The 20,894-nt window shown below is 37.5% G+C and overlaps 1 protein-coding gene across 5 annotated transcripts in view; it reads right to left on the minus strand.

Annotated features, from left to right (window-relative positions):
- The window catches only part of CDH12 (cadherin 12), a 1,106,066-nt gene that overhangs the window by 96,927 nt on the left and 988,245 nt on the right, over nucleotides 1-20,894 (minus strand). For all 5 annotated transcript variants that reach the window (XM_070476518.1, XM_070476515.1, XM_070476516.1 and 2 more), the window contains one exon: nucleotides 1,506-1,625. In XM_070476518.1, coding sequence (XP_070332619.1) covers nucleotides 1,506-1,625 — 120 coding nt within the window. The remainder of the gene's footprint in view (nucleotides 1-1,505; nucleotides 1,626-20,894) is intronic.

Consider the following 20,894-nt stretch of genomic DNA (forward strand, 5'->3'; position numbering starts at 1 on the left):
AACAATAACCACCACAAAGTTTCCTCAGTACCTATAATGAAAATATTTACTTCTCATCTTGTCTGTCTCCTTCTTAAAAATAACTTAAATTTTAGGTATAATCTTCCCATTACACACTCATTCTTAACATTTTCCACTCTGGCTTTTGATTTCTGATCTTTCAAACAAAAAGAGTTTCTTTGTACCAAACCTTTCTGTATTTCCTTAAGCACTGATGTTCCCTTCTTAATGGGCTAATACTCTCTTTACAACTATTTGCCTTTTTTTTTTTTTTTTTTCAGATTTACAAAAGGGAGCAACTCCCAGGTTTATTCTCATAATGTTTAGATGGCTTCTGTCTCCCTATTGGCTTGATGAAGAAGGTGAGAAGTGAGGACAGAATGGCAGGTTAAGTTGACAGAAAATTTGTAGGTTCTTTATTTTCACTTAATTGACCTTATATTTCCAGGCAGCATCCATCTATGGTTAATTATTAATTAACCTATGCCTAACTGGTATTCCAGATTCTACACACATCAAGGAAGTATAAGTTTTGAAAAGTTTAACTCAGTTGCATGTATAGTGTCAGAAGTGAATACCTTTAAATCAATGTAGCTCTTAAAAGATCTATTTACAGATTTTAAAAGTAATTTATCAGTCCAGTATAACAATTGACTCCATTACTTTAAACTAATGTGTTAAATAGTATGGAATTCACCATGCAATATGTTATGAGGTATATATGAATTAATAAAACAACTGTCTTTATAGGGTTTCTGCCTTAACTGTGACACAGAGCATCTCCTTTGATCACTGGTCAGCTTGACTGGAGTTCCTGCAAATCATTGTTATTCAAAAACAAATTCTCTAGAAACAGGGCTACCTTGTTTAGTTTTAAAGAGAATGCAAAATCTTCCTGCATGTTTTCCCACCCTTCCTATACTTTCCATATATTCTTATATATTGGGCTTTGAAAACTGGAATTTCAGAAGTTTGACTTAAAAGTGAGACTGAATTCAAAAACATAGAGCAGAAAAAATAGTGATCTTGGAGTTTCAAGTTTGTCAGCCCTCTCCTTTCCCCTATCTATGTTTATCCAAAGTCACCATCCATAACCCTGATAAACAGAACAATAGACATTCCATTCTTGAGTTGATTTGGCCCCCAAATTGAATATAATTGAACTCAACCAGGAAAAATCTGAAATAAAAAGCTATTTTAGCTAGAAGAAGCAAACAAACAAAAAATATTCCTAGCCTTTTGAAAATTTAAAGTAAATTATACAGAGAATTCCTAGCAAATTTGGACTTGAAATATATGCAGAAAAAGATTTATTTTTATACCAGTTTCAATCTGAAGGAACTAGCTCTGTAGCAGCAAGGTAAGATCTGTCCTTCTTGGCTTAATAGTCAGTACACTGAATCTTTATTGAGGTGTTGGAAGAGGCAAATTCCCATGCCAAGATTTAATTAAAGTTTAAATATTTGAAGGGGAGGTGATAATGTTGTCTCTAATAAAAATTTTACCTGTCTTGGGATCAATAGAGAAATAAGGTTGTCCCTGAAGAATGCTGTAAACGACTCTGGCACTGTTTCCATAGGTTGGGTCATCAGCATCCGTGGCCTTGACTTGGAGAACATAGGCACCTGGAAAATAAGACAATATGACTCTAGCAACTTTGTTGTATAGAGCTCAAGGGTATGTCTTTTATCCTCTGGACTCCTTTTTCCTTTGGACTTTGGCATTCTTTTAATCTGTGAGTATAAGAAGACACTGAGAGTAACTCAAATTTTATAGCCAAAATGTTGAGCAACAATATTAGCTGTTAGTGCACATGATACCTCTTTTAAATAGGTATCATTTTCAGTAGCACCATCATAAGACCTCAAAGTCGTTGCAGTAGCTTTATTGATTTGTACACTGAAGAAAACATGACTACGCTTACATTATCTCATCTGCTTACTGTAGATGTTTAATTGCATGATTATGATATCAAAAGAAGAGATAAAACGTTTCAAGGCTTCCTGAGCTTTAGAGGGTATAAGTAATTTGCTATTGCAATTTAAAAATCAACATTTACACACTTATTTAGGAAGCCTTTAATTAGGACAGAATATTTGAGAAAGCGAGGAACCAAAAATAATTGCAAGAGTATCTAGCGAAGCAACTTTATGCCTCAAGGTTTAATCATTCTAAGTGATAGCTTATATCGGAAAACTTTAAAAACAATCCAATGCCAAAGAAGGACTGCAATCCAGTTGCCCAAAAAGTCAACGCCAAAGAGTGCTCAAACTGCTGCACAATTGCACACATCTCACACACTAGTTAAGTAATGCTCAAACATCTCCAAGGCAAGCTCCAACAATATGTGAACTGTGAACTTCCAGATGTTCAACTGGGATTTAGAAAAGTCAGAAGAATCAGAGATCAAATTGCCAACATCCACTGGATCATCGAAAAAGCAAGAGTTCAAGAAAAACATCTATTGCTGCTTTATTGAGTATGCCAAAGCCTTTGACTATATGGACCACAATAAACTGTGGAAAATTCTGAAAGAGATGGGAATGCCAGACCCCCTGACCTGCCTCTTGAGAAACCTGTATGCAGGTCAGGAAGCAACAGTTAGAACTGGACATGGAACAACACACTGGTTCCAAATAGAAAAAGGATTACTTCAAGGTTGGATACTGTCACCCTGCTTATTTAACTTATATGCAGAATGCATCATGAGAAACACTGGGCTGGATGAAGGACAAGATGGAATCAAGATTGCCAGGAGAAATATCTATAACCTCAGATACCTAGATGACGTGACCCTTTTGGCAGAAAGCAAAGAGGAACTAAAAATCCTCTTGATGAAAGTGAAAGAGGAGAGTAAAAAAGTTGACTTAAAACTCAACATTCAGAAAAGTAAGATCATGAAATCTGGTCCCATCACTTCATGGCAAATAGATGGGAAAACAGGGGAAACAGTCACAGGATTGATTTTCCTGGGCTCCAAAATCACTGCACGTGGTGACTGCATCCATGAAATTAAAAGAGGCTTGCTCTTTGGAATAAAAGTTATGAACAAGCTAGGCATCAATTAAAAAGCAGATACATTACTTTGTCAACAAAGGTCCGACTAGTCAAGGCTATGGTTTTTCCAACAGTCATGTATGGATGTGAGAGTAGCACTATAAAGAAAGCTGAGTGCCAAAGAATTGATGCTTTTGAACTGTGGTGTTGTAGAAGATTCTTGAGAGTCCCTTGGACTGCATGGAGAGCCAAATAATCCATACTAAAGGAAATCAGTCCTGAATATTCATTGGAAGGACTGATGCTGAAGCTGAAACTCCAATACTCTGGCCACCTGATGCAAAGAACTGACTCATTTGAAAAGACCCTGGTGCTGGGAAAGGTTGAAGTTGGGAGAAGGGGAGGACAGAGGATGAGATGGTTGAATAGCATCACCAACTCAATGGACATGAGTTTGAGAAAACTCTGGGAGTTAGTGATGGACAGGGAGGCCTGGCATGTTGTACTCTATGTGGTTGCAAAGAGTTGGACACGACTGAGTGACTGAACTGAACTGAAAGACAACCTACATTGTCTGTAGCTTTCCTCATCTCGTGACACTTTTCATACTTTTTATGTACTAAGAGAACTTTGAGGCTCCAAAATCACTGCAGATGGTGACTGCAGCCATGAAATTAGAAAATGCTTGCTCCTGGGAAGAAAAGCTATGACCAACATAGTTCAGTTCAGTTCAGTTGCCCGGTCATGTCCGACTCTTTGCAATCCCATGGATTGCAGCAGGCCAGGCCTCCCTATCTATCACCAATTCCTGGGGTTTATACAAATTCATGTCCATTGAATTGGTTATGCCATCCAACCATCTCATCTTCTGTCCTCTCCTTCTCCTCCTGCCTTCAATCTTTCCCAGCATCAGGGTCTTTTCAAATGAGTCAGCTCTTCGCATCAGGTGGTCAAGGTATTGGAGTTTCAGCTTCAGCATCACTTCTTCCAATGGATATTCAGGACTGATTTCCTTTAGGAAGGACTGGTTAGAACCCCCTGCAGTTCAAGGGACTCTCAACAGTCTTCTCCGACACCACAGTTCAAAAGCATCAATTCTTTGGCTCTCAGGTTTCTTTGTAGTTCAACGCTCACATCCATACATGACTACTGGAAAAACCATAGCTTTGACTAGACAGACCTTTGTTGGCAAAGTAATGTCTCTGCTTTTTAATATACTATCGAGGTTGGTCATAACTTACCTCCCAAGAAGTAAGCATCCTTTAATTTCATGGCTGCAGTCACCATCTGCAGTGATTTTGGAGCCCCAAAAAATAAAGTCCGCCGCTGTTTTCACTGTTTTCCCATCTATTTGCCATGCAGTGATGGGACCAGATGCCATGATCTTAGTTTTCTGAATGTTGAACCTTAAGACAAGCTTTTCACTCTCCTCTTTGACTTTCATCAAGAGGCTCTTTAGTTCTTCTTCACTTTCTGCCATAAGGGTGGTGTCATCTGCATATCTGAGGTTATTGATATTTCTCCTGGCAATCTTGATTCCAGCTTATGCTTCTTCCAGCCCAGCATTTCTCATGATGTGCTCTGCATGTAAGTTAAATAAGCAGGGTGACAATATACAGCCTTGACATATTCCTTTTCCTATTTGGAACCAGTCTGTTGTTCCATGTCCAGTTCTAACTGTTACTTCCTGACCTGCATACAGATTTCTCAAGAAGCAGGTCAGGTGGTCTGGTATTCCCATCTCTTTCAGAATTTTCCAGAGTTTATTGTGATCCACACAGTCAAAGGCTTTGGCATAGTCAATAAAGCAGAAATGGATTTTTTCTGGCACTCTCTTGCTTTATTATTGATCCAGTGGATGTAGGCAATTTGATCTCTGGTTCTTCTGCCTTTTCTAAAACCAGCTTGAACACCTGGAATTTCACAGTTATGTATTGTTGAAGCCTTGGAGAATTTTGAGTATTACTTTACTAGCGTGTGATATGAGTGCAAATGTGCAGTAGTTTGAGCAGTCTTTGGCATTGCCTTTCTTAGCAACTGGATTGAAAACTGACCTTTTCCAGTCCTGTGGCCACTGCTGAGTTTTCCAGATTTGCTGACATATTGTGTGCAGCACTTTCACAGCATTATCTTTTAGGGTTTGAAATAGCTCATGAGTATAAATAGGCAAAAAGATAGGACGCTGAAAGGTGAGCTCCCCAGGTCAATAGGTGCCCTTTATGCTACTGAAGATCAGAGGAGAAATAACTCCAGAAAGAATGAAGGGATGGAGTTAAAGCAAAAACAACACCCAGTTGTGAATGGGACTGGTGATAGAAGCAAGGTCCGATGCTGTAAAGAGCAATATCGCATAGGAACCTGGAATGTTAGGTCCATGAATCAAGGCAATTTGGAAGTGGTCAAATAGGAGACGGCAAGATGAACGTCAATGTTTTAGGAATCAGCAAACTAAAATGGTCTGGAGTGGGTGAAGATAACTCAGATGGCCATTTTGTCTACTACTGTGCTTACTACTTAGAAGCAATGGAGTAGCCATCATAGTCAACAAAAAAGTCCAAAATGCAGTCTCAAAAACGACAGAATGATCTCTGTTCATTTCCAAGGCAAACCATTCAATATCACGGTAATCCAAGCCTATGCCCCGACCAGTAATGCTGAAGAAGCTGAAGCTGAACAGTTCTATGAAGACGTACAAGACCTTCTAGAAGTAATACCCAAAAAAGATATCCTTTTCATTATAGGGGACTGGAATGCAAAAGTGGGAAGTCAAGAAACACCTGGAGTAACAGGCAAATTTGTCCTTAGAGTACAGAATGAAGCAGGGCAAAGGCTAATAGTTTTGCCAAGCAAATGCACTGGTCATAGAAAACACTCTCTTCCAACAATGCAAGAGAAGACTCTACATTTGGACATCACCAGATGGTCAAAACCGAAATCAGATTCATTATATTCTTTGCAGTCAAAGATGGAGAAGTTCTATACAGTCAGAAAAACAAGACTGGGAGCTAACTGTGGCTCAGATCATGAGCTCCTTATTGCCAAATTTAGACTTAAATTGAAGAAAGTAGGGAAAACTACTAGATGATTCAGGTATGATCTAAATCAAATCCCTAATGATTATACAGTGGAAGTGAGAAATAGATTTAAGGGACTAGATCTGATAGACAGAGTGCCTGATGAACTATGGATGGAGGTTCATGACATTGTGCAGGAGACAGGGATCAAGACCATCCTCAAGAAAAAGAAATGCAAAAAAGCAAAATGGCTGTCTGAGGAGGCCTTACAAATTGTGAAAAGAAGAGAAGTAAAAAGCAAAGGAAAAAAGGAAAGATATACCCATTTGAATGCAGAGTTCCAAACAATAGCAAGGAGCAATAAGAAAGCGTTCCTCAGTGATCGGTGCAAAGAAATAGAGGAAAACAATAGAATGGGAAAGACTAGAGATTACTTCAGGAAAATTAGAGATACCAAGGGAACATTTCATGCAAAGATGGGCTCGATACACACCAGAAATGGTATGGACCTAACAGAAGCAGGAGATATTAAGAAGAGGTGGCAAGAATACATAGAAAAACTATACCAGAAAGATATTCATGACCCAGATAATCACAAAGGTGTGATCACTCACCTAGAGACAGACACCCTGGAATGTGAAACCAAGTGTGCCTTAGGAAGCGTCACTATGAACAAAGCTAGTGGAGCTGATGGAATTCCAGTTGAGCTATTTCAAATCCTAAAAAATGATTACCAACCTAGACTGCATATTAAAAAGAAGACATTACTTTGCCAACAAAAGTCCATATAGTCAAAGCTATGATTTTTCCTGTAGTCATTTATGAATGTGAGAGTTGGACTATAAAGAAAGCTGAGCACCAAAGAATTGATGCTTTTGAACAGTGGTGTTGGAGAAGACTCTTGAGAGTCCCTTGCACTGCAAGGAGATCCAACCAGTACATTCTAATGGGAATCACTCCTGAATATTCATTGGAAAGACTGATGCTGAAGCTGAAATTCCAATACTCTGGTCACCTGATGTGAAATTGACTCATTTGAAAAGACCCTGATGCTGGGAAAGATTGAAGGTAGCGGGGAGAAGGGGACGACAGTGGATGAGATGGTTGGATAGCATCACCGACTCAATGGACATGAGTTTGAGCAAATCCGGGAGTTGGTGATGTGCAGGGAAGCCTGGTGTGTGGCAATCAATGGGATCACAAAGTGTCAGACACAACTGAACTGAACTGAATTGAAGAGAAGTTTATGGGAGTTTTAGTGATTTTGTCTCGTATATTCATAGTCACGATTAAATCCTCTGAGAACTAAATAAGCATCTCTACTTAATGCCTATTCAGTTCAATTACTATTTAGAATTGAAAATAAAGTAAAATCAAAGTTATCAAATGTATTAATAAAATAATATGTTTCTGAGGAGGAAGGAAATATCTATCGAGCATAAAGGGAGTGATACATACATCCAGAGTTATACAGTGGACAGAGCACTTTCACTCTCTTGGAGACACTCAGTATTTGGAGAATGCAAGAATCCTTTAAGACAGTGCAAACCAGGAACAAACTCAGTCTTAAGTGTTTGCTCTAAAAGCTAAGATAATGAACCATCTCTTCCTCTCTTTTTTTTTTTTTTTTTGCTTATATGAAGTGTTAGAATGCAAAAAAAAAAAAAAAGTAAGAAATAACACTCAGTCGACATGTGTGCTTGTGGTTAGTCACTCAGTCTTGTCAGACTCTTTGCAACCTTGTGGACTGTAGCAATGCCAAGTGTTTTATCTTAAGCTATTTTGGTGAATTCTAGTTATATCAACAGATGAAGCATATGTGTTATTACAACAGCCTTTCCCAGGAAAGGAAACTACTAGAAGGAAAGTAGGCAAATATTTCTAAACTTTAAAGAATGAAAACTATTGTTCTTCATCATCCATCATCTTTATCACCAACAACAATATCTGCCTCATTATTAATAATTATTTGACAACTAAGTATTGATAGGTAGGCATTGGGGCCTTGTATTAAAGGCTTATCAAAGCTATGTCCTTCATAATGCTATAGGAATGAACAGTTGCAAGAGTAAATTTCTTTCCCTCTTCTGAATAGTGATTCATTTCCCCAGAAAAATCAGTCACCTGGATCTCCATTATCATTTAATGACATATGTGCTATAGATGTAAAGTATATACATATTAAATAGTGTCCAGTTCTAGATATAAATGTTGCAATTCTAGGTATAAATATATGCATTGCTTTACTTTGAAGAAAAAAATTATTAAATCTTCTAGAAAATAAATAGTAACGAATTTAATAAACTTTTACCTAACAGTCACCATACACTCAATGCAGAATTCAAGAACAAATAAGATAGTATCTTCCCTTTTACATTTCTGTTGTTAATATTAACGTAAACCTTAACTACGTATGTAGAAAAGTATATTCCAAATATATGCTGAATTCTTCAAGCTAACAATTTTAATCTCAAATATTAAAGGAGTTAAGAAGTATTCCCATAAATTATAGAAGCACCAAATTCAATCCCATTTTAACCATCTCAAAAGGATCACTAAATAGCAAGAATAATGACACTTGTTTCACTGATACTATCGTTCAGAGTATCGAAAAATGATTATATTCTCAATTTCAATAGAGCTTAAGTCTGGTTTAGTGAAAAGGCAGTTTCTGATGCAAGTTATTCAAGAATTCTTAGAACTACCTCTATATGAGTTTACAAGACAATTAAGCAACTTGTATCAGCTTCTTTTGCTGACTGCCCCATGACTTTCACAAAACTAATGCAAAGGAAGACTTGATACTCCCCTCATTAAGGAGACACAACTAATTGTCTGTACATACATCTCCAAATACCACCTTGGTCAGTGCCTGAATAGCATCTCACTTTCTGACACTAAGAAACACTAAATACTCAAGAGCTAGGAGGTGTTTGGGGGCCTGTTAGTGTGAAACAAGGAAACAATATAACCAATGGCATCCACAAAAACTGGAGTCATCTTCTTGTGTGTAGCCAGCATCTTAGAGTTTATTCTCCTGTCACTCAAATGTAACCACCCTAAATGTTGAAGCTCAGAGAGTTATCTCTTTTCCCTAAGTTCTATTCAGTGATCATGTTGTGGGTTCTGGAGCTTAATGTAGGCAAATCAGCATTCTTTCATAACACAGCTATACTTCTTAAGCTTACTTCTCTTTGCTCATGTAAAATGTGATAGTCACACTGTATTTAATTTTCTTAAAGATTGTATTATCAAGGGGTATACTTTTAGAAATAATCTGACACAATGGTTACATTTCACAATTAATTATTTGTGATATCAAACCATTCTTGTTGATACTAAAAGTCATTTTCATACAAAATGTTAAAGAGATAGGAGTAGAACTGAACCCTACTATCTCATGATTTCAACCTGAGTAGGAATGGATCTATTGATTCATTCATTTTTTCTTTCAATCAAGAAATGCTCAGTGATCCATACCATACACCAGATACTACTCTCATAAAAAATAATACATTGCATAATTATTTATTCTGTCAAACACCACTTCCAGCATGACAGGCCTATGCTTATGTGTTCAGTCCTCAGTCCTTTTTAACTCTTTGCAAGCCTATGGACTGTACCTCTCCAGGCTCCTTTGTTCATGGGAAATTTACAGGCAAGAATCCTGGAGTGGGTTGCCAATTCCTACTCCAGGGGATCTTCCTCATCCAGGGATTACACCCTCATCTCCTATGTCTCTTGCTTTGCAGGCAGGTCGTTTACCCACTGAGACACCTGGGAAGACAGATTTATACTCTACGTGGTTTGCTTTTTTTTTTTTTTTTTCATTTCGGATAGTAAATAAACAAAATTTTCTATAAATACATTGAAAATATAAGTGGATTATATTGAATTTATGACCTCTTGTTTAATTTCCCAGATGTATAAGGTCATTCTAAACATTGAATAAGTTCTTTGCTTTTAATCACCCTGCCACTATCTCAACTGGTTTGAATCTTCACTCTAAAGTCACAAGGCTCCAAAACATTCTAATTGCTTCCCCTTCCAACTCCTATTACACAGGAGAATCATTTTCCCATAATACAAGATTGATCAAGTTACTCTCATTCATTAAAAAGAAAAAGTTGTGATTGAAAAAAAAGAAAAAGAAAAACTTTTAATGGATTTCTATTCCCAATGAAAGACAATTATCTAAATTTATTGGCACGCTATGAATAGCATGACATGAATGGGTTTCAATCTCCCTCCCAGATTAACTTCCAACTAGGGACCCTTGAAGGGATTATGCATACTTATTTACTGTTTATTCGAGACATTTTCCCCTGTGTTCTTGCTCAAGTGACCTTGCTGCCTGGAGGATATTGGTCTCCCCCATCTGGAGCTATCCCACACACTTTTGATGTCCCAGTTCTACTGTCACTTCTGTGTGTCTGTGCTTTTCTGCTCCCAAGCAAAGATAATTTGTCCATGTTTCTGTACTTCCAGTAGCCTTAGTATATTTTGATTTTTAAAACTCTATGCACCATGTGTTCCTTTCATGGACCACCTAGTCTTTTTCATCAGCAGCCCCTCCATATTCATTTTTTGTACATCTAATGCCGGTCATGAATTACACCCTAACTAAATGCTTATTGGTGAATAAACATATTCACATGTACACAAAAAAGACAAAAAGACAACACATAACACTCTAAATGGCCAACCTGGCAGCTAGTTACGACCTTTAGAGTCTCTTTTAACACTAAATTGGGAGTTTAACTTGTCTTGAATTTCTAATGCACATCACTGTTCTCATTTAAGAAAGCAGAACCCAAAATGAGTAACATTGCATTGAAAAAGCTCACATGAGTAAGGTTTAACCACAAGCTGGTATACAGACCTGAGGAAAGTCAATATATGTTTATTCACTGAATAACATTAACCCTCTCACCGATGCATAAACAGGAAAGGAAATAACCGTGCAATGCAGTGTATCATTTTATCTTTGTGTTTGCCCTTTGTATACACTACATTATAATCAAGAAATAATACAGTTAGAGTTTAAAAAGTACAGAATGATAAATATAATATACTTTCTTTTCAAATAGGACTGGAAAATAAATGTACATTTTATCATATAAATAAGACATTAAACAGCAGAGAGAGTTTCAGAACCGAGTCACACAGAGGGAGCAAATGAGGGCATGTGCACACATGGGACATTTTTTTAAGTAACTAGGATGCTGTATGACATTGAAACTTGAGTTCTGCTAAAGCAGACTTTAATTATACAGTAAAATTAAACATAAATGCACAGTTGAGCCTAGTCTTTAAAGGAACTGGGTCTTTGTCAATTTTACATTATGTTTCTCTGAGCTGCTTGTGAACACTTGGCTCTTGGATTCCTTGGGTGGATTCTCTTCCTACGCTGCTGTACTGACCTTCTGCTCAGTCGTGTCTGACTCTGTGACCCCACGGACTGCAGCCCACCAGGCTCCTCTGTCCATAAGCTTCTCTTCTATATTTGCCCCTTAAAGTTGTATATGGCTCCTCTGCCCATTTAATTTTCAACCAGGGCTGCATATGAGACATTTTCAAGGGTTATTAAGAACACCACTTCCTGGGCCCTCATCAGAAAGTCTGACTTAATTGTTCCTGGATGGGCCAGGTATCAGACATGATTAGAAATCTCTGTAGATGAGTTTGATGAGTAACCATCACTGAGAAGTACCATTACACACATATTTCTGAGGAGATTTATTTAATTAGGAGAGAAGGCACGGCTTGCCATTGAACTGAGCACTTTTGCCTCTGGAATCTTAATGCCTAAGTTTGAATCCTAGGTGTACCACTAGCAAACTGTGTGACCTCAAGCAAATCACTTAACCTCTGTTTTAGTTTCTGCATATGCAAGAAATTGAAAAAAGAGTACTCATTTTTAATATAGAAGTATTAAATGAGCTAATATTTGCAGGGAAGTTTTTCATATAGTATGTGCAATTTAAAATAAAACACACATAATAAATAAAATAAATACACACCTTTTGTTCTCATGCATCACATAGAGGGTCACAACACCCAGATCTATAACTGATATGATTCCTGTCTCCAAATCCATACTTTAATATTTGAATATTATTTGAATATTGAATACTAATCTAGATTTTATGTCCCGTATAGTAGAAAAATGTGACTTAGAGATGTGTGTTTAAGAAGTATTAAAATGCAAAAAGTAGAGTATGACAATATTGGGCCACTTTATTAGAGATACATGAATGAAGAATTTGCATACTTATTAAACCTGCTTGAAGTAATCAGAATTTTTAAGGATCAGAAAAGATATATGCCATAAAAATCCTCCAGAGTAGAAGTTATGCTCCCTTGAATTGCACTTCGAAGATCAGAGCAGATGATTTGGTTTTTTCCTGCCTCCAATTCCAACATTGCTCAGCCTGGCCTCAGAGTATCCCCTGGCACATGTAATGCTGTGACTTCAGCTTGTGATTTGTTATTCAGACCAATGGTCCAAAAGCACTCTAAGGTTATAAAACTCTCCTTCCAGATATGTCCTAAATATTTTAGACTATACATATTTACACCTTGTGATCCAAATGTTCTTTGATGGATAAGTGAATCCATTTTTATGAGCACTTTATCTCTCTGTTGCTTGCCAAGAATTCTATATGACGAACACTAACACAAATTCTAATGTGTGCTCCCAGGAACACATACTGAATGAACTCTGACTTCTAGTGATGTCCAATGCTATCTCCTTTGTACTTAGTGTAATTTAGAAATTATTTTCACAGAAGTCATTGCTGGGAAATTCCATAAAAATAATGATAAAAATATTTCCAAATTAGCACACCAGTCAAAGAATCTACCTGCAGGAGACAAAAGAGACTTGGATTTGATCCCTAGGTCTGGAATATCCCCTCAAGGAAGCAATGGCAATCCACTCCAGTATCCTTGCCTGGAAAATCCCATGGACAAAGGAGCCTGGTGGGCTACAGTCCATGGGGTGGCAAAGAGTCGGACATGACTCAGTGACTGAGCAACAATGATAAAATATGAGTTTGTAATTCATTCACTCAGTGGCTCCTGGCTATAATTCAGTAAGATCTGTATTTTGGCTGCATAGCCAAATACATAAAGAAATCACATCTAATCCAAATGTACTTAGCCAAGGTATAAAGGACCAGTTAATTAGAGTTTATTTAAAAGACATCCAACACACCTGAAATTAGTTGTTTTTATTTTATTGGATGATTCTGCCATGGTAAGAGCTTCCTGGTGGTGCTAGTGGCAAAGAACCTGCCTGCCAACGAAGGAGATGTAAGAGACAAGAGTTCAGTCCCTGGGTCAGAGAGATCCACTGGAAGAAAAAATGGCAACCCACTCCAGTATTCTTGCTTGGAGAATCCGATGGACAGAATGGCCTGGGGGCTACTGTCCACAGCGTCTCAGAGTCAGACACGACAGAAGTGACTTAACATGCACACATGCGTGTCATGTTAAGTGTAAGAGACATCTATGTATCTACCCACCTAATATCTATAGCTATCTTCCCATCCATTTATCACTTTATCTAGTTTCAGAAATAAAGCTGTTTATTTGTGTATATACGTGTGTATGTGTGTGTGTATACACCAGAAGCCAAAAGTAATGTATCCTAGAACTAGTCTTGTAATTAAATAGATAAATGATCTTTTGCAAATCTTTTCAACTCTGTAAGGATAATAGTGTAATTTTAGTGGATAATGCAGTTATCCTGTCCCAAAAAGTTAATCCCCCTAATCGTAGGAACTGTGCATACAATATTCACGTATCACTATCTCCTTCACTCTTCACTGTTTGTTAGAAGGAACTTCACTCCCATGCAGGCGTTTGATTCCATTCTAAACTTTCTGGCTAATAATGATTGGTTAAGGAATGTAAATATAATCTATTTCAAGCCAATAAAACCAGAGGAGATATTTGATGGGACCTTCTGGGGAATGCTTTTTTTTTTTTCTCTGGACTCTGGTGTGCAACATCTTGGGGGAACCATGACTTGAGACAGTCACATACAAGAGGTCATACACACTTGAGAATCCCAGGGAAGGTAATGAGAAGTCTTGATTCCCCCTGCCTGAAGCTCAACCTCTAAGCATTTTGATGATTTGAGACCACAGAGCGCTTTTCGTATGAGATTTTATACTTGAAAATAGATGAGGTTTTTCTATCACTTTCAAATTAACAAAATTTTGGCAAGTCACTTAAACACTCTATACCTCTGTTATTTCAAATAGCAAGTGGGAATATAAATAGTAGAGGTCTCATGTAACTCACTTATACATTAATGCTGCAGTTCCCAGCCTTTTGGGCACCAGGAACTACTTTTTGTGGAAGACAGTTTTTACATGGACAATGGTGGGTGGGAAGGTAGTGGTTTAGGGATGATCATCATAAAGCACAACCTAGTTCCCTGGAATGTGGTTCCCAATGGTCCCCAGTAGGGTTCGCGCTCCTATGAAAATCTCATGCCTCCAGTGATCTGACAGGAAGTGGGGCTCAGGCAGCAATACGAGCGATGGAGAGCAGCTGTAAATACACATGAAGCTTTGCTCACTCACCTGACAATCATCTCCTGCTGTGCAGCCCGCATTCCTAACAGGTACCAGTCTGTCTGAGGCCCAGGAGTTTGGGATCCCTGCATCAGCACATGTAAATTGCATTGTGTAATAAATGGCACACAAGGTGCCCACATCAAAATTGTTGTTAAAAATTTTCAACTTTATAATGATGGGCTAAGATTTCCTTGTTTCCTTCCCATTTCAGTAATTTGTTCGACAAATGGAAACATAATGCAGACTTACCTCTTTTTAAAATAGCTTTTCCATTGCTACAGAGTGGTCTTTTGGTTCCAAGATTTTGACCATACCTTAACTCTGTCCAAATCCTTTGATATTATGTTATGCATTACTACACAGTCTGAACACTTTCAAGACCATTCACAGTCTGATATTCATCTCTTTTTTACCATTCTAAACCTTAGCTCCTCAGTTTTCCAAATCTTCCCTCCAGGAAATGTTTTATCCACTGTTCAACAAAAATGAAAGCTCTGCCAATTTGATTTTGGGTAACAACTCTGAGCTTCTCATCCAATAATTGGAAATAGATATCTGAATTTCATAAAGAGTTTGCACAGTATACATTAAGCAATATATGGATATCACCTCCTCTGGTTTCTTCCACTATTGCCCATTGCTGAGAGCAATATAGACCAACTCATTCACTGGTACACTTGTACAGGACGATTCCATTGTTTCCTTCCTTTAGTTGAAATCCTGCTTTCTTCTGAGCTTAGTATTGCTTATTGGCACATTCTAGGCCCACATTTTAGGAAGCTGCCTTCCTTCAGCTTTCCAGTACTGTTTCCGAGTAATTGACCTTTTCTACTACCAGTAAAAGGGGCTCCTCACTTTTACCTGACTTCTTTAGGGACATTTACCTGATTGATGCACATCTCTTTCTTCAGGTTGCCTCCAACTATGGTTGGTTTCCTCAGTGTCATTTATTCTTGTCTCTCTCTCCTTTCTTTCTTGATCACAATTTCTTAGTTTTCTCTATACATCCTTCACCTTTCCCTGCCCTTAAAAGATTCATGTATTCCAGGCTTCTCTCTCTCCCTATATGCCTAAATCTACAATCTTACTCATATTTTCCCCTAGGTTTTAGTGACTGAACTATCATTTATATATTCCAGTTGCTTAAATTACAAAATTTCCAGTTGGCTTGGCCAAGATACACTGAATTTTTTAGTTGCAGTCTAAACATTTTTTAAAATCTTTTTTTTTTTTTGTTTACTTCCAGTCCAGTATATTTTATTTGACTAAAATTTGCTAAAATATGTTTGTCCTCTTCATTCTGCCACTAATTTTCTTCAAAATGTTATTGCTTTTGGGATTCCCTGGTGGTCCAATGGTTAAGAACCTCCCTGCCAGTGCAGGAGACATAGGTTCAATCCCTGGTCCCGCAGGAGTCCACATGCTAAGGGGCAACTAAGCCCATGTGCCACAACTACTGAAGCCCACGCACCTAGAGTCCAGGCTCCACAAGCAAAGAAGTTGCCATAATGAGAAGGCCAACTAGACTGGCCCTGCTTGCCACAATTAGAGAAAGCCCACACATAGCAATGGAGACCCAACCCAGCCACAATAAATAAAATTTAAAAAGAAATCACTGCTTCTTACCTGGATTATGCCCTTATAATATTTAAAAATCATTCGATTACCTGCTTTAGCCACCTATGATTCACCCTGTGTACTTAAAACCATATCCAAAAAATCAAATTTGATTTTATCCTCAGCATCATCTCTAATGCCCTTTGTGACTTTGCCTGTACCTACATTTCCAAGTTTATCTCTTGCGGCTCTTTCTGTCTACTTCATGTTGCCTCAGTACAATATTACTTCTCTAAGACATGGTGCTACTTCATATCCTGCTGTTTATAGATCGGGTTTTGATTATCAGAAAAGTCTCATTTCACCCAGGTAAACTTTAGCCTAGATTGAAAATTGGACCCAATAACTCCTCTTCCAGAAACTCATTCCCATATGTTCACAGAGCATTAGGTCATGTCTCTCACGCTACCACTAGGCAGCAAGCATGTGCTACCTGCTTACAGTTCTTTTTTTAAATTTAGTACTTTTTGTGGAGCTTGGTACCTAATAGGTACAAAATAAATTTATCTTGAATAAGTTAATAAAAATTAAATGAGTTTCTCTTAGAATTAGCCTTGATCGGCCCATGCTAGCAGTTTCCAGTGAAACCTTTGTTCTATATCTTGACTCAGGTCCAAAATCCAAAGTCCCCTCATCTCAGCTTTTGTGGCAGTGATGCTGTTTTGCTGTCTGTTACAGATATCAAATGAGCAGCTTCAAATCAAAAGTGACATGAGAACTCTTAATGAAAGTGGCGAAAGAATACAAGAAATCAATTAGTAGCATGTTAGTGATCTCCATGTATCAGGCCCTGCTAATTCTATCAAAGAGTATATGACTCTACTCCCAGTTTCAAAGAAGAGGATGAACTTTTGTAAAAGCAAGGACTCTACTGAGGTCAATTATCTATGGAAATTTCATTATAAGAAAGTACAGAACTACTTCTCTCAGTTTACATAACCTGGAATTCAGTGATCTTAATTATTGATTATTTCACAACTCAAAGACAAGATGATGCCATTTTCAAAAGTGCTCACAGATAGGTTTGTCCACTGGTGGAAAGCATGTTCAGCTATGAAGTAGCATTGATTTTTGGCATTATTGCTTAAATAATCTTAGCTAATAGAGAAAGCTGTGTTATTTTTGTACAAGTGCTATGATTTCACATTAAGGTTTTGTTCCTTTTATGTTGCTGTGGTTAAAGGTTGCAGCGATTCAGGCTGAGGTTTAGTTGCATCCATGTGTCAGCTGGTGCTCTGTGATGACCTAGAGGAGTGGGATGGAGGGGAGGGTGGAGAGAGAGCCGTTCAAGAGAGAAGGGACACATACATACTTATGGCTGATTCACAACATTGTAAATCAAGTCTCCTCTGATCAAACATAATTTTTTTTAAATATGCTATAGAAAAGAAATAAAAGACTTAAACACAGTACAGTTGACCCTTGAACAACACAACTTGGAACTGCATGTGTGTGTGTGTTTGTGTCTGAACGTGCGTGTGCACATGTGAGCATGCCTAGTCACTCAATCATATCCGACTCTGCGACCCCATGGACTGTAGTCTGCCAGGCTCCTCTGTCCATGGGATTCTTCAGACAAGAATAAGGCAGTGGGCTTGCTATGACCTCCACCAGGGGATCTTCCTGACCCAGGAAATGAACCAGGATCTCCTTGTGACTCAGCTGGTAAAGAATCCGCCTTCATTGCAGGAGGCCTGGGTTCGATCCCTGGGTTGGGAAGATCCCCTGGAGAAGGGAAAGGCTACCCACTCCAGTATTCTGGCCTGGAGAATTCTATGAACTGTACAACCCATGGGGTCGCAAAGAGTTGAACACGACTGAGTGACTTTCACTTTCACTCCTTCATTGAAGGGGATTCTTTACCAGCTGAGCTACCCAGGAGCTGTATGAGTCTATTTGTACACTTTTTTTTCCCCCAATAGGAAATATTATTATATGTTACCACAGGATCCAAGGTTGGTATCCATGGGACTTGGAATGTGGATAAGGAGAAAACCATTAATATGAAGAACCAACTATAAATTAAACCCAGGTTTTCAATTTCATAGAGGTTAGCAACCCCTAGCCCCTCTGTTGTTCAATGGCAAGCTCCAATTCATCAAAATAGAAATGTACTGCAGCTAAACAAAATTCAAACCTCACTATATTTCATAGTACTTCTATTCCAAATTCTCTCAATTGATGAACAAATAACAATGGATAATACAAATCATCTGATCTCAGTTTATTCATTATGTAATGGAAGGTTTGGAATAGATGTCTATAGGTTCCAGGATACAAACACATGTTGTAATTCTAGACTAAAAAAAAAAAAAAAAAAAAAAACTGATTAAATTGATAAATAGTCAATGAGATTAAACTGTGATGGATCTATCAACTTTATTTTATTTCACCTAAGTTTCTATCAAATGATCACTTCATATAAGTTTATCTCCTGAGAATGGAAACTAAGATTTTAATTTGAAAAAGTTATATTTATCTTTCTTATGGTAATGCATTTTCATTTAGAAAAAAAATCTTCAGAAGTTGGACATGAGTTTTAAAACTCACCAAAATGGAAAAATAACATATGCATTATCACTGCTTTATAGAATAATGGTCTGCTTGTTAACTACTTTGAACTTTTCAGAGTAATACATAGAAAGATAAAAAAAAAAACTCTATCACTAAACCATAATTTTAATGCATACTACATGGAACATTGAACTTAAGTTATTAGCTTCACAATGTGTTCTGATAACTTAGAGGCATTCCTGTTACTTAAATTGATACAATTTGATGCTACTTTATAACACATGCTTGATGACAAAACTATAACTTTGCCATTATTTCCAAATAAAAGCTGTATCTCTTAATTCACTTATAATTCTATTATTTTTCATGAGATTTCTCCTATTATGTTAAATTATTCCTTTGGAATATTTTGGTGAATATATTACTATATGGAGTTGTTCATATATAGTATTTTTTAAAAAAGCTTTCAAGTTGTAAGCCAGCCATAAAATATAGTGCAGATTAAAAGATAAAAAGGGATTAAAAGTCTAAGAGAAAGTGAGTTATAGCTATATGGGGTTACTCATGAATTTATTTTATGATATAGCTGAAGAGACAGAAAAAAGACCAAATGAAAAGTGGGCAGACAGCATGAGATGGTGCTCCAGAAGCACAAGAATATTCAGAATATTATAGTCATGAATTCTACTCATATTTGATTTAAAAGGTAGATTGAAAACTTGGTGAAGGGCAATTTTGCTTGGTACAATTACAAATTATGGGTTCCTGGTAATATAAAAGAAGCTGTGAGAAGATAAATTTAAGGAAAGGGTTTGATATCCTTGCTTGGAAATATTTAGCAGCTGGCCAGAAAGTCCACTGGCAAACCACAGTTCTTAATGCATGAGGGGGTGAGATTCAGATCCAAGTTCTCCTCTTCCTCCTTTAGAGAACTAAGCCTAGTGCCAAACTCAGTAGAAGTTTACATGCCTTTGAAGGTTTGGAGTTATGTCCATTCTCTAAATCTACCCAACTGAGAAGTCATGAGTCAAAGAAATGTATATGTCTTACTGCTGTGGTCTCTCCCTTATTGTCTTGTCTATAGGTATTGACAGTTTTCCCCACCCCGCCCCCCGGAGTCAGGTCCAGGAGCGTGGCATTTTTGTAATCTGTGACTTTAGGGTTTATCTATTTATTAGGTTCATTCTCCAGTTGGGTTTCTCTACATATATTGCTTTTTATTTTATTTTTTCTCTTTTTGTCCTGGTTTTTCTTGATCCCCAGGAATCCACTTCCTGTAAAATCCAAGTAATAGAATGCAGGGTCCTAATAGACCCCATTTTTAGAATTTTCCATCTAAGACAGAAAGCTTCAACATCTCACAACCTCTATTTCTTAGCTCTGAACAGTGAGATGTTGCACTGAGGTGATGCCTTGAGCCTTACATAATGTCCAAAGAACAGAAACCCAAGAATCCCAACCCACTAATAGAGTGATTAAAGCTAAACACCAGGGCATCTCTCAAATATACTCTAGGGAAAAAAATTTTCACCAGTTTTTCATTTATTGAGCAATCAGTTAGATGACCATTATTGTGGCAGCTAATAGTACACTAGGTACTGAGAATATAAGAAATTTTAAAAAGCAAAAACAAAAGAAAACCCTGCTCTTCAAAAATAGTTTTCAAAGCACTTAAGCTTACTTTATATTTTTTCTTTTGTGGAACTCAGGAAATTATAATCATCTGCAGCTCCCTCTTCTTTCTGAAAAAAAAAGTTCAAGTACAACAAATATATATTGGGCAGTCACAGTATATCAAATATTGACCAAAACATTTTATGTGTATTATTTCACTTAAGGCTTGAAACCATCCTACCTCCTATAATTAACTCCATTTTTACAAATGATAAAGTACTGCTTGGGCTTCCCTGATAGCTTAGATAGTAAAGAATCTGCCTGTAATGTGAGAGATATGGATTCAATCCCTGGGTCAGGAAGATACCCTGGTGAAGGGCATGGCAACCCACTCCGATATGCTTGCCTGGAAAATGCCATGGTCAGAGGAGTCTGGCAGGCTACAGTCCATTGGGTTGCAAAGAGTTGAACATGACCGAGGGACTAAGCACAAAGTACTGCTTGCTCCTTGGAAAAAAAGCTATGACAAACCTAGCCAGCATATTAA

The sequence above is a fragment of the Odocoileus virginianus genome, chromosome 14 (assembly GCF_023699985.2).
Source record: "Odocoileus virginianus isolate 20LAN1187 ecotype Illinois chromosome 14, Ovbor_1.2, whole genome shotgun sequence".
NCBI lineage: Eukaryota > Metazoa > Chordata > Mammalia > Artiodactyla > Cervidae > Odocoileus > Odocoileus virginianus.